Source organism: Barbus barbus, assembly GCF_936440315.1.
Source record: "Barbus barbus genome assembly, chromosome: 35".
Taxonomy (NCBI): Eukaryota; Metazoa; Chordata; class Actinopteri; order Cypriniformes; family Cyprinidae; genus Barbus; species Barbus barbus.
This window is the reverse complement of record NC_136763.1, coordinates 20,518,557-20,536,722: the sequence shown is the minus strand read 5'-3', so window position 1 is coordinate 20,536,722 and position 18,166 is coordinate 20,518,557. Positions and strand designations below refer to the sequence as shown.

General features: G+C 37.0%; 1 protein-coding gene across 4 annotated transcripts; it reads left to right on the top strand.

The window, feature by feature from the left end:
• The first annotated feature begins 6,124 nt into the window (after positions 1 to 6,124).
• On the top strand, positions 6,125 to 16,590 carry LOC306855282 (nuclear receptor subfamily 2 group F member 6-like). Of its 4 annotated transcripts, none has more exons than XM_079393853.1 (5): positions 6,125 to 6,411; positions 8,263 to 8,613; positions 11,163 to 11,269; positions 13,006 to 13,581; positions 15,043 to 16,565. In XM_079393853.1, the coding sequence occupies exons 2-5, from the start codon at positions 8,345 to 8,347 to the stop codon at positions 15,315 to 15,317; spliced, it is 1,227 nt and encodes a 408-aa protein (XP_079249979.1). In that variant the 5' UTR covers positions 6,125 to 6,411; positions 8,263 to 8,344; the 3' UTR covers positions 15,318 to 16,565. The 4 variants fall into 4 exon arrangements, with proteins under 4 accessions (XP_079249979.1, XP_079249981.1, XP_079249982.1 ...); XM_079393855.1 differs by having other exon boundaries at positions 6,147 to 6,411; positions 11,163 to 11,257; positions 15,043 to 16,590; XM_079393856.1 differs by having other exon boundaries at positions 6,147 to 6,411; positions 11,163 to 11,257; positions 13,009 to 13,581.
• The last annotated feature ends 1,576 nt before the right edge of the window (positions 16,591 to 18,166 follow it).

Genomic DNA, 18,166 nt, shown 5'->3' with positions numbered 1-18,166 from the left:
CTCAAATTCAGCCCTCAAGTCTTCATTCAAGAAATATATTGATACATATATTAAGAGCTTTGGGATGCTCCAATCCCTGGGAAAAAACTCACAAAAACAGGAGCTGTCAATCACGGCAGGGGGATGGGTTATTAGGCCCCGTCCCCACCTCAACAGCACACACGCACACACAACAGGCTCTGACCCGCAGGGTTAAGGTCAGCTCATTTACCCCAAACATCATGTCACATTTAAATACTCTTCCCCCTGAACAGCGTGAGTGGACTGTAGCTGGCCGATGCTCTTTTTCTCACAGACGTCAATGCTCTCTTTTTCCTCTCGTACTCTGTTTCTGTTTTCCTCTCGTTTCCTCCAGCCCTCCCTTTCTTCGCTCTTAACCTCTCACACTCCTCACTTAGCGGTATAACAAGATGCTATTCAGATAAAAAAAGACGTTTGACCCTGATCAAATGACTGAACGGGGTTTTTCTGTTCTCTCTTTCATTTTGCTTGTCCAACAGACTATTAAAGGGTGGAAAAATGAGTGGAAACATGCTCTTACTCTCATGTCGTTCCAAACCCTGTATGACGTTCATTCAATAATGGAGCTCAAATGGAGACATTTAGCAAAAAAAGTCCAAACCGATCATTTCAGTACACAAAAGTCTAAAATTTAGGGAACATTTCATGTTCATTAATGGTAATTATATTGTTTATAACAATTTTTTTTTAAGAAATATCATATTAAGCGAAAACATACCCCATTTGCCCCCAGTTTGCTTGAAATTGGCTTTATGTCCCTTAAATTAGTTTTTGCAATGTCTGCTTTTTGAATTGATAAGTCTTTTGAGTTCAAAATAATAACTAAAAAATATTATCTAAATTATTAAATTAAATGATAATGTATATTAAATGTATTTCTACAATCTAAATGCCTTGGAAAAATAGAATAATTAAAAATTGTATTTTCTTTCACGAGAAAATATTTTTTTTAGCTCATGTCAACTATGTTACTAATTAAACACTTCTAAAAATAAAAAAATGGTTTAATAAAAACAAACAAACAAAAACACACACATTACAGTAACTGTCCTCTGAATTTTTTCTATATTTGATCTCCAATGACCCATTGTCAAGGTGTTTATTAATTGCTCGTTGGGTACATTGTTACAGTTTGCAATAATTTTATGATTTTAATGATTATATGATTGATATGGAGGGGTGATTATCCCTGGAGGGGTTATTTTTTATTCAAATGAATATTAAAATGTGAAGAACGTAGCTTTTATAACATATAACAAGTAACATATTATAACATCAAGAATATAACATTTGGTTGGCCAAAGAAGGTCTACCTTTGAAATGAGTCAAAATGGTGAATATCAAAATATTAAAAAAATTAAAAATTTGGCAACTAGCAAATAGGTTACACTGAAACCAATAACTGTTTTATTGAGAAAACATTTAGTTTTTACACTTCCTAATGTGACATCTACCCTAAATTACACAATGACTCTCATATTGAGCTTGCTTTTTGGATCTTGAATTAACCCTTCAAATAAAATATTGCTAGACTGAAAACACACGCAGCCTCAACTGACCCCGAATCACTGCGGCCCACACAAACACTGACCTCACGTAAAAGCCTAACTCTCTTTTCCAGTTAGAGACGGATTAAGAGAGTAAGAATCTTAGAGGTGAAAGCAGGCAGCAGGGCTTTCAGTGAAGGGACCAGGTTTGTAATCCCTTTACCCAATAAGATGTCTTCATTGAGCATATTAGAGCCCGTCCTATCACCCCAGTTGACCCCCTTTCTTTCCCTCGTTTGCTCTCCATCCCCTGTGTTCTCTGTCTAGGCTGCAGAATGGTAGTTTTCTATTTTTAGTGTGAGGTATTATTCACTTGTGCTAATATGACAGCTGCATTTTCAATATTGCAACAGAAAATGAGGGAATCGGTTTATATTTATACGCATTTATTCCATCCAGGTGACAAATACAGTTTGTTCAAACAAAAGTATTGCAGTAGTCGTTATGAAGCGTAAACTATACCGTAAAAAAGAAAAGGGACCAATAATCTTCTGCCAGTTTATCCATTAATTTGACATACATTTCCATTAAAAAAAAACACAATGAAGAGCAAAATTCAAAATACAGGAAAAACACCTGTATCAAATCAATAAGGAAAATTCCTTAATATTAATAAAGCACATTGTGCCCTATTTTTATGTATTTTTAATTAATTAATTAATTTATTTTTACAGTATAGAAGTACAAAACTGCAGGAAAGTAGAGGAAGGGAACATTTTTAAATAAATGTAATTTTATTTTAATAATAAAATATTTTTTTTAAATGTGGTTATATATTAAATATTAATTGTAAATGCTTTTATTAGCAAGTTATGAACTAAATTATTCCACCTTTGCTTAGTGAAACCAGGGTTATTATAGTTAAGTCAAACTGAAACTAAAATGAAAACCATTCAAATAAAATGTTACTTGAAATAAAAAATATATATTTTTAGGTGAAATAAAATATAAAAACCTATTTCAGCTAGTTGCCAATGCACAGTTCCTCATTTTAATTTAGTTCAATGTGATGTACTAAAATAAAATAACTAAAACTAAAATGCTAATTAATAAAACTATATAAAAATATGTAGAAATAAAAAACTAAATAAAAATGACAACAAAATGACTACAAAATGTATAATGGAAAATATAAATGTAAAAACTATAATAGTATCTCAAAGCCAACACTGAGAAGGACACTTGAATAAGTGTTTAGTTGGTGCGAGACATCTTTAAAAACCTGGAAATCAATACTGAGGTCAACTCATTTGCATCACAATTGCTCAAGTGTGAGTTTCCCACCAAATGAGGGCAGTTTGCTGTGTTGTTCTCAGGGTGGAGGATGTTGATTCGTGCTCCGCTGCGGCCCAGCAGATGTTCGTTGTGGCGTGCTGGTCAGTGTCTGACGCTCCGTCTCTCTGTTAAGGTCAAAGGTCCACGACATCGAGAGACAGACCTCTCGCACGGGTCAGAGAGCAATAGAGGCGAGAGAGTTCAAATACTTTTGCACCTATGAAATGGTTAAAGTTTAAACCCACTTTCAACATTCCTCAACACCTGAACAAGAGCTCAGGCCGTCTGGGCTACTAATGTCGTCAACGCCAGTGAAACTAAGCCTTTTCCTGAAAAATCAGATCAGAATAAAACCTTTGTAATCTCATATACTATAATACGGATGATAAAAACAAAGAATTGAGGGCAGAATATAATTTAAAGATTGAATTTAAAATACAAGGGCTGGAATTGCGACTGCATGGTCCGGTGTCTGTACTAGATAAATCATCTATGATAATTTGAGATTGACTTTTATTAGTAGGAAAGAGAGTCTGTAGAGATACTAAGTGACCAGAATCCAGGAAGGGCACACACAGAGAGTGAAAACAAACAGAGAGCACAGGACAAACAGCTCAAAATCTCTGCCATCTGGATTTGGTTGCATGCAAATCAGTAAAGCAGTGAGTTATTTTTTATAAAACATATGGTTGAAAAGAATAAAAATGACTTGAAAAAGACAAACATATACAAAGAATCACTAAAAACCCTAATGCTCAAAATAATTCATTGGTTTGAGTATAGGGAAACCCTAAATTAAACAAAATATGATTCATTGTAATAAAAAAGCTATCAAACATAAGAGTTGCAATACTCATTAAGTGTAAATTAAAGTTACAGGAAGGAAAAAATAATATTTGAATCTTTTTTAAATTGTATTTTTTATGTCCTCTATATATATATATATATATTAGGGGTGGCACGGTACACAGATGTCAAGGGGTTTGGGGGTCCCGGTTCGGTACAACAGGAAAAAAACAACAAATCTACTATGCTCAGTTTCTTTTCGTTTATTTTGAACAGACAGTAGTGCAAATTACAATTTTTTCCACCTAGATGTGAAAATACTAAATATTATTGCATGTTATATATTGTGGCGGGAGGAGCCAACGACAGACACAGTGGGCGTGGCGTCAAGCCTCGGAGAGGTTTTTATTAAACAATATATTAAAATAAAGTGTCCAAAGGGGGAAAAGTGTCCAAAATAAACAGGGATCTGGTGTCCTCGTCGTGCTGCGGGGCTGTGTAGGAGGGCAGTGTTCAGGAGGGAAGGGTCCAGGGAAGGGGCGGAGTCCGGTGGCCGCACGCGCTCCCCTCTCGGGGCCGGGAGCGAGTGGCGGCGGCGTCTCTTGCGCGGCTTCGTCCATCTTCGGGCATCCCGGCGCTTCTGGGGGACTCGGCGGCCCGGCATCCTGGCCCGTCAGCCGCCTAACGGGTGCGGCAGTCCTCCTCGACGCTCCCTTCCTGGACCCACGAGGACACCAGCGTGCATGCACGGGGGAGAGACCGGTCTCCCGAGGAGAGGCACGTTCGGCATTTAACGGCGGCGGTGATGAGGCTCTATTCACGTCAGGTGCGCCTCATCACACGCCGCCAGCCCTAGGTGTTCAGCGCCCCTCCTCTCTCACACACCCACTCCTGTCGGGAGCCTGGTGAAGGGCGGCGAATATGGGACGGGGTGGTGATGATGGACAGGGGGGAGGCAGCCGACTCGTCACAATATATATAAACTGTTTTGTTTTCATTGTGAGTGTACACAAATAATAGCAGACCTTTATACAGTCATTATTAATAAGATAATAAGTGTTTAAAGTTGATTCTGCTGGTATAAGGAAAGTGAGTGCCGGAGCGCGCGCACACACACACACACACACACACACGCACACACACACGCACACACACACACACACACACACACACAGAGATACATACACACATATATACATACATAAAACAATCAGTAAAGCAGTGACTTTCCATGCTCAAAATAATTAATTGGTTTGAGTCAGGCTAACTTGAATTAAACAAATTAGTTCAAATCAACTTTTATGATTATTTTGAACTTTCTTTTTCCTTTGAGTTCATGAAACTGACTTAAGTAAACTTCTTAATTTTAATTATCTTATTTTTTGACAATTAACTTTATTTTATTTTATTTAAACTAAATTTAACTGGAACTGGGATGAAATTTCTATTTCCCAGCATGCTTTGCCATGGCATTTAAAAGGCTAAAATCAATTATATAATGTTTTGTCTGTGTGCGCGTGCGATTGACATATATTGGTACAAAATATAAATCTTAAATTTTCTAAATTTACCTAAATTTTTTTGAGTTTTGCCAAGTTATTTTGGTTTACAGATTTATGTAAGAGAATGTATCTTTCGGAAGCCTTTAAAAGTGTCTGAGGCAAAGAAAAGGAATTAAAAAAGTACCAGTACTTAATGACACCACTTTTAACAAAAATATATACTGTATCAAGTTACTATAATATCATATTAAAAATCAATGTATTTTTTCTGTACTTTACACTCTTCACACTTATTTTCTTTGCACTTTTGAATGTAAGTGTAATCATTATGTCTAAGAAGTTTAACATTTTTTTATGTTAAATACTTAAATTATAAAAAATTTGGGAGGTTGTACCACCTGACATTTTACCACGAGTTTGCTGGTTTAAGATGAGTTTCGGGCTACAGACCGTCCTAAACAAACTAAGACCAGCTTTGCTTGCTTTAAGATGTCTTTTTCAGCAGGGTAAAAGCCAAAACAATCAGATGAGAAGACAAAAAGACTTCCACAGAGAGTCATCTAAAAAGGCCTAAATCAGATTAACAAAACAGCACAAGGCTCTTCAATACAGCATATATACACCAGCTGAGCACAAAAACACATCCGCAGGAAACAATGACTTCTTGGATGATTGGTGAAACAGGATGAAATGCTAGTGTTTTTTTAAGCTCCTGTTTGGTGAGGAACTTTCTGCAGTTGTAAAACTGCCATATTCTTTTATTTTAATCACGCTGACACATCTTCTAATGTTTAGATCTTCACTAAGGAGGTCTTCTCCGTCCTCAGAGGTATGTAAGTGCACCTATGGTCATCCCTGGAGGGGTTAACCGTGTGTGTGTGGTAACACATTCCTGGTTGTTTGTGTAGAGTGGCTACAGCCCACTCACTGCTCTTTGACTCTATTACCCTTATAAGGCAGGCGGCACCATGGCAACCAGAGGGCTTGAATAGCAGTGTCAAATCCCTGAACACACAGACACACGCTCGCTCGCCCTCCACCACTCAGAGAGAGAGATAGATAGACAGAAACAGAGACACAGAGAACAGAGCGAGGCTTGTTGGCCAGTCACCACAGACGCTTGGGTCAGCTGTCTCTCCTGACTGTTGGATCTCATGATTTACTGATGAATGGAGAAAAGCAGGGCACGGGAAGCAGCAGACGGCTAAAAGAGTTGGTTCCTGGGAATGCTGAGGCCCCGGAGACCATACGGCTGGACTAACCGGCACTGACGAAACAAGGTACGGAAGGACTCTCTCTCTCTCTCTCATATTTGCACAGAGTGTACTGAGACTCAACCAAAAGGTGCTTGCTTCTCTGCTAAGTTGCAGGATTGTGTTGTTTAACCAAGTGAAAGAGCAAGGGACTTTGTTGAACTTTGCTCCTTGAAGAGCAGGGTGGGGGCTGAGCTCTGTTTATCATTAGCCAGGTCGCTGTCTGCATGTTTGACATTGTGGTTTTCTGCTGTTTGGAAGCAGCTCTCTATTAGCAGTTTAACCCTTGTGTGTCAATTATAAAAAGTTATACAGAACTTATAAAGACAAAAATGAAAATATTCTATTCAATTGTTTTCCACTTTTCACTGATTTAAAAAAAAAAATTAACATCAGTCCTGAGCATGCATATATGTATATGTATATATATATATATTAATGACAACATTCACTATTTCACAGTTAACCTTTTTTTTTGTGCAATGTCACATTGAAAAAAATCCATTCCTGATATTTATACCAATGCAACCACACAATTATAATTACATAACCTCATATTAACATATATAATAATGTTAGTATATGGTAAACATATATTACATTTAACAATTTCAGTTGGCCCTTTTTCAGCTTAAGCAGAAAACAGGAAAAACATGAGTATTTGCTATATAGGCCAAACCTCAGAAAGCTGTCAGGTGGAAAGTATTCAACATTTAAAAAAATATAAAAATAATACAAATTTCGACGCATTGCCAACAGAATCAAAGAATGCATGATTTTATAGCTAAATGGCACTGGGATTAAATACTGGAATTAGACATTTTTGTCCTTAAGTGTAACTTTTTTTTGTACCTAGTTTAAAATAGATTTATAACAATTAAATATTAAACTTCCAATAAAAATACACATTTTTGGCAAATGTTATGCTGTTTGCATAAAATAAAAAAGTCTCTAAGGATACACAAGGGTTAAAGGAAGCAGTTTCTTTTGGTTTATTTGATGTTTAGATTACCTCAGAAGATAATTTTATTGCTCAGGAGTAGTACTTCTATAACTCAGGGGACTGTTTCTACTAAAATGACACAAATGAGACCATAGTTGATATACAATAAAACCATAAAGCTATAAAATAAAATTCTTGGTAGAATTAGATGAGAAAATGTTTGACTTCACAGACTGTGGAATCTTCTGAGCACATTATTGAGAAACTAGGAAAGACACTTGTGAGATTAGAGGGGAGTTCTTCACAGAAGCAAAAATCTGAGAAGCAGGAGGTTTAATTTAGTCTCCATTTGCTCTCCTTTTAATCTCATTGCTGTCCAGGAGAAACAACCTAGATACTAAGTGATCTCATTTGTGATTTTTCTAACCAAAACATGAACCAGTAAATACGAAACGCACTGGCAGGCTGAGGCAAACCTACCAAGTGACCTGTAATACCCTCAACATTTCCAAACACAAGCGTATGTTTCTCAGTACCGAAAGAACTGGTTTAACTTGTTGGTTACTAGGGGGCATGTAGAGTAGGTTTTCCTAGTGTAATGTCACAGCAGCTGTGAGCTGAGAAGGAGTTTCATTTCATCCAGAGCTGTGCAGCATGTGGATGAGCTTGTCTTTTCCCTGAAGTCTGGGTGTGTTTATGTGTAATTTATTGTTTCCTGTGAAAAGGGCGAGGTGAGCTGTCCAATTCTGAACTGCTCAGTGAATCAAAGGGATCTTGAGATCTTCAGAGGGTTTTGTGGTTAGGGGACATGAAGAAAAGCAGCAGGGATTGTGCTATTACAAAAACATGTCAGCCCAGTAAGTCTCGGAGGACTTCAGAGTGCTGTTAAGCATGTTTCTCCTCCGAGTCTGACTTGTTCGGCTTACTGTCTGCAGCTTGAAGGGTTTCGCTCTGGGGCGGCTGTGAATCCTCGACGTGGGAAGGTTTCTCAAGCAGCTCTTGCTGGTGAACACAGAGATGGCCATGGTGAGCGGGGGATGGGCCAACCCCAACGGCGCCGCTAATGGACTCGGTGAGAAAGGTTACCTGCGGGGGGAGGAGGAGAACAGCTCGCCCCGGGCGGGGAACAGCGACGCAGAAGGTGGTGAGGAGGACAAGGCCTGCGTGGTGGACTGCGTGGTGTGTGGGGACAAATCCAGCGGCAAGCACTATGGCGTTTTCACCTGCGAAGGGTGCAAGAGTTTCTTTAAGAGGAGCATCAGACGGAACCTCAACTACACCTGCAGGTGAGACACGCACATATTATCCATCACACTGTCTTACATTGGTTAGCAAACAGGTTCATGTTTTCCACTTGTTTTTTCAATTAAAAGCAAAATTTGATTACCACAAACTGGCACAATAGTCAGTTTTCTAGCAAGAAACTGAAGGCTCAATGCCATCTATATTTAAATAAACAAAAAGATTTGCGACTGCTCAGTCTCAACAGCCAATCACACGCTGTGCTTCCAGATGCAGCTTGGCAAAGGAATTTGGCTGAACTTTCTGTGAACTCTGTTAACCTCTTACTGACATTTAAAATGACAGTGTATGTAAGTGAACATTTACATACTCGTGAATCAGAGCCTGTAATAAGAGAGATGAATAAATCATAGTAATCATGCTATAATAAATGTTTGACGCTGACTTTTTTTCTCAAGGAGAAATTGTAAACTGTGCAAATTTTTGTGTGAGATTGTGTCTATGTATGAATTTTCTCAATCAGAGTCACAATGGTGACAAACTAATGTTTTTAACCCTAGAGTGCAGACTTGATGGATCCAGAAACTGCATAGGGCACATTTTACTCACACTTCCTTTGGCTTTTAGATGCCGAAAACGCTCCATATAGACAACAGGAAAGTTCTCAGTTCTATGTAAGGGAACGCTAAATTGTGTTACAACTTAACCCACCCCTGTCATCCAATGTTTAGTTAGCTGTATTAGCTTTATGGTGAAATTAGTGGTTTAAAAATACATGATTAATCTGCAACAGTTTAAGTAAAATATAGTTTTGGTCAAAATCATCATCAAAATCATTTTATTCTTTATAAAATCTGCTTATACCTATTTACAACCTTGACAACCATTCATATAAGAAGATCAGGATGGAAGTGGGTAAATAATGACATTATCAGGACGATGCAATGGTTTAACTAATTTGGAATTTCGCTCAACTTCACCCATCAAAATACAATATAATTCACATTAAAATCGGTTCATTCATTTTAAATAGTTTTACCACTGCAGTTGGTGACAGTACAATATGAAATTAGACTATGCTTTACCATTGCTGGCTGCTTTTTCAAACAGGTTAGGGAGGATAAAATTCCTAACCATCTCTACAACATATTACAATATAAACATAATGAAGTGAACACTGTCATAACTGAATCAACAGCAGGTCAATCAGAGTTATTTATTGATGGCGAGCGGCTCCTGTAGAATGCTTGACAGCTCCGCGTTTTGACTTTGACACATATTTAATCACTGAAATCATAGCCTTTTTTGAAGATATATAAAAAACAATAGTCTGTTTCACAGTTCATGTTTTATTTCTTTCTTTATTTTTGGTCTCCAAATTTGAGACTTTGAGACACGTGCTCCTAAATACATTTTGCACACATAGTTGCAAATGCGAGTGGGGCACTTTCGAGTCCTGCTATAATGTTAATCAGGTAACATTACAACTAATGTTAAGATTTAGGCCGTTTTCTGCAAGTAAAGAGCAGCTTCTTTCACATTGCATCAAAACTTGTTTAGTTGAACACAGTTGTCCATATTGTCCAGGTACAACAAAACGACTAGCAGTACAAGCTCTCCCCAAGCTTTTACGAAGTATAGCCTACTCATACTGGCAGCAACAGAAGCAACCTTCAGTCTGTCATGTTCTACAAAAATTGTGACAACTGGAGAAACAGGAACTGTTAGCGATTGAAGTTGAGCAAAGTTCAAATGCATGTCGCTTAAAGAAACAGCAGCAAGATACATCACAATATACAGAAGCTGAAAGTCTACAGAACAGTGACTTGGTGACCGCCAACAAATGAATCAAATGAATCAGTTTTTTTCTTTGCAGCAGGACATTTGAGGGTCATGGTTTGAATGTGTACCACGTGCATCTGAACCATTTCTTATTTCATATTTGATTAAGTTAGTAAGGCTTAATGATGGCTTGACTTATTTATAAGATTTTCTGGGAGCAACCAGAATTACAAAAATATCCACAGTGTGCCATAATAGCAACATGCTACATTTTCATTTCCCCATCCAGAAGAATACCCAGCCATTACAGCTGAATGTGGACATGGCTGTCGAAACACAATTGTGCATATTCTGTGTATAATTGGCCTCTTACAGCAGATCTAACATTAGCCTTGCTGCCATGGGAACTTTAGGAATGAGTGAACAGAATTGTGTCCTTTGTGTTTGTGCTAAGGTTACGTGAGTGATAATTTACCATGAGAACCACCGGAGTGCCCTTCACACATGATAGCTCAGAAAGGACAGAGACTAATTCACATTCAGCTTTATTTGTTGGATTAAATGCTCAGTCTTCTCAAGATCTGCCTTTATTCTGCACAGATAACTAATGACATGTCAGTATCTATGCAGAGATTATAATATAACATTCAGGAAAGATATGACTTTATTGAAAAAGTCTATCTTTTTTAATCATGCAATCTGTAAATAGTGATGTTCACACCTGGCAACCTTTCACTGATCGCCCATTATCTTTTAAAAGTGCTAAATTTTGTATTCTCTTTGCTAAAAGGTGTCTAAACTGTCTTCACAGGTCAAACAGAGAGTGTCAGATTGATCAGCACCACCGTAACCAGTGTCAGTACTGCCGTCTGAAGAAGTGTTTCCGGGTCGGTATGAGGAAAGAAGGTCAGCAAACCAGTGAGATATATATTTGTAATAAGTATTTTACTATGCACGAGTCATTCTACTCATTTCACATCAGAAAAGTGTAAAAACAATGTGCTTTCTCAGTAAAACAGCTACTGGTTTCAGTCGATCTGTTTTATCAGTGTAACTTATCTGCTAGTTGCTAAGCTTAATTATTAAATGCCATTTTGATATTACAAAGAAAAAGATGTTTGTCAACAGTCACGTACAAGCTTTGTGGGTTGACAGGTAACATATTTGACAGTTTCATATTTGACTCAACTTCAGTGGCAGGACTTAACTGGCCTACCAAATGTTATTTGGTTATATCATAATATCAAAAAAGACAATTAGGTAGACATTTATCATATGTGATCAATATGTCCTCCGCAGCAGAATATTACATCACATGATGCTGGTCACGTGATTTTATGACCATTTGTGACCATTTTAACCATTTGTTAGTTTTCAGGGGGGTGTTTGTTAGTAACACAGTTGACAGAATATTTGTGGACATGAGTAAAATGAAATATTTTCTTATTTGAAAGACAATTACATTTAAACTAAAGGTGTTTGGATTCTATAAATAAATTTGACTAACATTTTTATTCATTATTTTGAACTCAAGACTCATCAATTCAAAAACTGGACATTGTAAAAACAAACTGAAAACGATACAGGAAATATACGTGTGAGATTAAAGTATGTATTTTCTTAATGGATAAATATGATATTTCTGAAGAAATTATCATTAATGGACATGCAACAATGTACTCTAAATTATACTTTTTGAACAGTAAGATGTTTAATGTTTTTTTAAGAATTTTCTTTATTTTTATTTTAAATAGTTTTACTATTTAAAATAACTGCTTTCTATTAAAAAAAAAAAAAAAGTAATTTATTCCTGTGATCGAAGCAAAATTTTCAGCATCATTACTCCAGTCTTGTTTCACAAGATCCTTCAGAAATCATTCTAATATGCTGTTGATTATTATCATCATCATCATCAATATTTAAAACAGTTGAGTGCATTTTTTGATAAATAGAAAGATACAAAGATCAGAATAATTTCAGTATAATTTTTTTATTTATTTTTTGGGGACAAGAAATTATAGAAATTAATACTTTTATTTAATGAAATTAATTTAATACTTTTATTGATGGAAAAACATTTATAATGTTACAAAAGATTTCTATTTCAGATAAATGCTGTTCTTTTGAACTTTCTATTCATCAAAGAAACCTGAAAAAAATTATACTCAGCTGTTTTCAACATAGTAATAATAATAATAGTTTTTTTGATCAGTAAATCAGAAAATTAGAATGATTTCTGAAGGATCATGTCACTGGAGTAATGATGCTAAAAAATCAGCTTTGAAATCAGAGGAATAAATTACATTTTTAAATATATTCAAATAGAAAGTTATTTTAAGTAGTAAAAGTATTTCAAAATTTTACTCTTTTTGCTGCACTTTGGATCAAATAAATGGAAGCTTGGTGAGCAGAAGAGACTTAGTGTTACTCTTAAAAATCTTACTCTTTAAAAGGTTTTGACTGGTAGTGTATAATGACCCATATAAATATTTAGAGTATATTTATTTATATTTCTGACGTTGTTCCAAACAAACAATTTCCTACATAACTTTGCTAGTTTAATGTTACTTGTGTCATTCAGAAGGGGGTTTTCTGTTTGTATCATTATATTGATGTTTCCTTTCTCTCTGTTGTTTTTTTCTTGTATTTTCCAGCAGTCCAGCGTGGTCGAATCCCTCCCTCCCACGCCGGCATCAGTCCAGCCTCCATGGTTGGAGTGGGTGGTGATGTTGGAGGAGTTCACGGCATGGGTGCTGAATTCTTCAACGGTCAGCCAGTGTCTGAACTCATCTCTCAGCTGCTGAGAGCAGAACCGTACCCCAACAGCCGCTACGGAGCCCAGTGCGGCCAGCAGCTCTCAGGAGGCAACAGCTCCGTCATGGGCATCGACAATATATGCGAGCTGGCGGCCCGGCTGCTCTTCAGTACCATCGAGTGGGTGCGGAATATCCCCTACTTTCCTGAACTGCCCGTGTCGGAGCAGGTGGCCCTTCTGAGGCTCAGCTGGAGTGAACTATTCATCCTGAATGCAGCTCAATCTGCTCTGCCGCTACATACGGCCCCCCTGCTGGCAGCTGCCGGTTTTCATTCCTCCCCCATGCCTGCTGACCGTGTCGTGTCCTTCATGGACCAGGTGCGGGTCTTCCAGGACCAGGTGGACAAGCTGACACGACTGCAGGTGGATTCGGCTGAATACAGCTGTCTGAAAGCCATCGCTCTGTTCTCACCAGGTGAGTGATGAACCTGTGTTAAAAATATATTCCAAAGCACTGTCTTCAAGTAATATTTCCTCAAGTAATACATAACTATTATGTTGTTTATACTTGGGGTTACAAATCTGTACAAACAAAATCTGTATTTAAGGAATGTTTTGCAATTATTTTAAGTTAGCAAATGTACCACAGAAATGTTTCATAGAAACTTGGACTTTTAGGGTAACATTGACTTGGAGACAATGGAACCACACTGAAACCATCCAAAACATTCTAGAAATTGCAAACTAAAAACACTAAGAGCATTCTAATCCCATAGCAATGGAGTAAAACCATTTAGAACTCCTTAAATGCACATAAACATGCTAAAACTGTTCAGAAAGCGTTTGCATAGCAACATCCTAAAACCAACTTTTGAGTGAAAACGTTTTAGTGGTTTTTAGTAAGCTACTATACAATTTCTAGGATGTTTTGGATGGTTTCAGTGTGGTTCCTCATTGTATCAAGTCAGAATATGTAACCCTAAAAGTCCAAGTTTCTATGATACATTTCTATGGTTAGTGGTGTTTTTACATTTATGCATTTAGCAGACGCTTTTATCCAAAGCGACTTACATTGCATTCAAGTTACAGTTTTTACATTTTTATCAGCTCTTTTTGTTACACGTTTGCATAGCAAAATGCTAAAATCTCCGAGAGCATATTAAAGGCATAACAACATGCTAAAATCATAAAATGTTAGTAAAAGCATAGCAAAATGATAAACATCTCAGAATATTTGTAAAGGCAAAGCAAAACGTTAATACCTCTCATAACATTATTAAACGCAAAACATGCTAAAACCACTGAGAACACATTAATAAAGGCATAGCAATGTTAAAACCACTCAGAACATGTTAGTTAAAGGCATAGCAACATGCTAAACCTCTCAGAACACATTAGCAAAGGCATAGCAACATGCTAAACCTCTCTGAACATATTAACAAAGGCATAGCAACGTGCTAAAAGCTCTGAGAACACGTTATTAAACACATAGCAAAATGCTAACACCTAACATTATTAAACACATAGCAACATCTAAAACCACTCAAAACATGTTGGTAAAAGCATAGCAACATGCTAAAATCTCTCATATTATTATCAAACACATACCATGCTAATGAGAACCATAGGCATAGCAATATGCTAAACCTCTCAGAACATGTTAGTTGGGATCGGGAAAGGTCTGCGAGCGAGGACTTAAACTCGGGGCGCCCGAAGCACAATGGCACTGTATGTCTGCGCACTGCCCACAAGGCTATCGGCGCCAACTACAATTTTTTATTCTCTTTTTCTAATTCTCTATAAGTTGTTTGCCGATTTCATAGCTCTCTTTGAAGCTTGTCTTTTTCAAAGAGAAAATAACATGCCAAATATCCATCGCATTTGCCATTTGGATGTCACGTGCAGTGTTGTAAACTCTTTGTCCTGTTTCCTGCAGACGCGTGTGGGCTGTCAGATCCGGCGCACATCGAGAGCCTGCAGGAGAAAGCACAGGTGGCCCTGACCGAGTACGAGCGCATGCAGTATCCAGGTCAGCCGCAGCGCTTCGGCCGACTCCTGCTGCGACTGCCTGCCTTGAGAGCCGTTCCCGCCAACCTCATCTCTCAACTCTTCTTCATGCGGCTGGTTGGCAAGACGCCCATTGAGACGCTTATCCGGGACATGCAGCTCTCTGGAAGCTCCATCAGCTGGCCATACGTGCCTGGACAGTAGATGAACAATCACAGACTTGTTCCCGTGTCCCATCTCAGGCTGCTCCCATGATTCCACAATAACTGTGTGGATAGATGTTGTGTTTTGGGTTTTGTTGATTGTGTATATACTGTATGTCTAAAAGTGGTTGACACATATGTTCCTATGCAGTTTAAATGAGCCATCCAGCACCAGGATACCTCATGTTTCACATCATGAGCATCAACAAATTCTGACAAGAACATTTGATGAGAAACAGAGGACTGATTATGAAGACGTCAGCTGATATGTAACGCAGATGCAAAGCTTTAAAGAAGAGTGTATAATAACTTCTTTTTCAGAGCATAGCAAACTATTTTAAAGCTAGTGTAGATGTACATTAAGAATCTTTATAACAGACTGCATTTGTGAGAAAAATGTTGGGTTATATACTTGAAAAATCAGTGGTGAACAGTGAATGGCTATGTTTAGAATGGAATACTTGCATACTGCACACTACTGTATACTGCTTTATACTGAAGAATATGTGAAACGGAATGAAATATGCAATATTACATACCCCAAACAGTACTATGCTACATTTTGATCTGTCGTGTAAATATGGTACACTGCATTATGGTATACAGTATTCTGTGCAGTGTGCTTTGGTTGTGTTCGGAATACTTCCAGGTATTACACTCTATGCATGGTATACATACTATATACCAGGGTTCCTCAAATCTTTCCCTGGAGGGCCAATCTGCTGCAGAGTTTAGCTCCAACCCTGATCAAACTCACCTACCTGTGATTTTCTAATGATCTTGAAGACTGATTAGCATGCTCAGCTGTGTTTGATTAGGGTTAGAGCTAAAGTCTGCAGGAGTGGGCCAGATTTGAGGATGCCTCCTATATACCAAAAACATTAAGAGTAGTATGGCAGTGTTCTATTCTGAACATAGACCATGTCTTCAATTGTCCAATTTAAACAGTTCTGGTGAATTTTTCAATGGGGTGGAGAAATGGTATAAACTTTTACATTGCAGACTGTGGGAAATATCAAGTATTTTTGCATACTAAAATAAAAAAAGGATGATAAACAAACAAGCTCTTATGTAAGAAGACTGTTTATGAAAAAAAAAAAAAACATTTGCATTTTCAGCAGTGTTTGTCAAATAAAAAAACTGCAAAAATTATATTTGTTCCAACCTTTTTCGTCGGAAGTCTATGATTATTGTATTTCGAAAACTAATAAAACTGGCATCAATCTAATAAAAAAGGTGAAGCACTGTTAACTTAGTAAAATTACTTTCATCTTACTCACTTGTTTCTGCTCTGTTAACATTACTCAGTTTTTATTACTTTCTGTTACTTAAAGCATTTCAATTAAGTTCAGTGAACTCAATTTCTTTGTGTTTGTTGAAAAGGTCGAACCTGTGGCTCCTTTGTGCATGTGTCATAGACAGAGGAGCACATTTTTGCAGCAGTTCTCTCATAAGAGAACCTGGAGATTTGGTTTGGTCCTCACACTACACAGAGGAAATTTATAGTGCGACCCATTAATAAATAAATAATAGAGATAATAGTATTGCACTTTATTTAGTTCGTTTTTTAAAATAAAATAATAAACAAAAATAATAAAGTGTGATAATACTATTGTAAATCATTTTAAATATTTAAAAATAAAAAGGGAGTATTAAATACAAATACAATTATTATTAGTGATGTTCGGTTCTTTGAACGAATTGTTCTTTTGAGCCGGTTCACAAATCGAACTGAATCGAACTTTAGTTCCGGGTTGATGACGCAGGAAGCACAGCCGAAGTGGCACGTCCAACTCCACAACAACCGAGTGAGCCGTGGCGAAGTTTGCCGAGGATTGCCGTAATTTACCGAAGTTTCTGATGATACTGTGCAAGCCTGAGGCGCGTACTGGAAATATGCTTATTATTTTGACTGTTCTTAATTTAAATTTTATTAAAACCTGCACTGTGTCGAGTGATATAAATAAATTTGACAATAGTTTATTGTGCATGCATATTATATTTAAAGTTGGGTTAAAAAAGACTTTAAAATAAGTTTATTCATTCTTTATGTAGAACAATCCGCTTTTGTGCATCAATGTCTGTAATGTGTGCTGTAGGTGTGAAACTTTTAGGCTATATTGGTCAGTCAGTCGACATGCATCCGCGAATTAAACTGTGTCCACAAACACCAACTTAAGTGAATTATGGCAATAATCAGCTATATAGCATATGCTTTCACACAAATAACTTTTTTTTTTAATGGTTCAATATGTGTTGACACAAATTACTTCTTTGAATTTTTCATTGAGTTGTTACAAAAGAAATGCGTAGAGACATTATTGCTTGATAAATTCAGGAACCGATTAATCGGCTTTTTTAAACCGGTTCAAATGATCCGATCTGTCCCAAAAGAACTGGTTCAAATGAGCCGATCTGTCCGAAAAGAACCGGTTCAATGAACCGATCTGTCCAAAAGAACCGGTTCGCGGAAATGAATTGGACTTTGCATTTTAAAGTAAACTTAAGGGGCGACACTGCAGGCAAAAACAAGATGTTTCACAATTAATAAAGTAATGTGAAAATACAAGTACAATACAAGTAATAAAGTACTTATACTATACACTACTTGAATTATACTTACTTACTTTACTTACTTTTAGTCATTTAGCAGACGTTTTTATCCAAAGCGACTTACAAATAAGAAAAAGTAACTAAAACTAAAAGTTACAACTAAATACTATCTACACACACATTTAAGAAAATACAGAAATTAAATAAAATTGACAAATGCATACAACAACATTTCAATAGTAAACATATAAATGAAAATAAAATAAAATAAAAAGCGATACTTAAATCCTTCGTGTC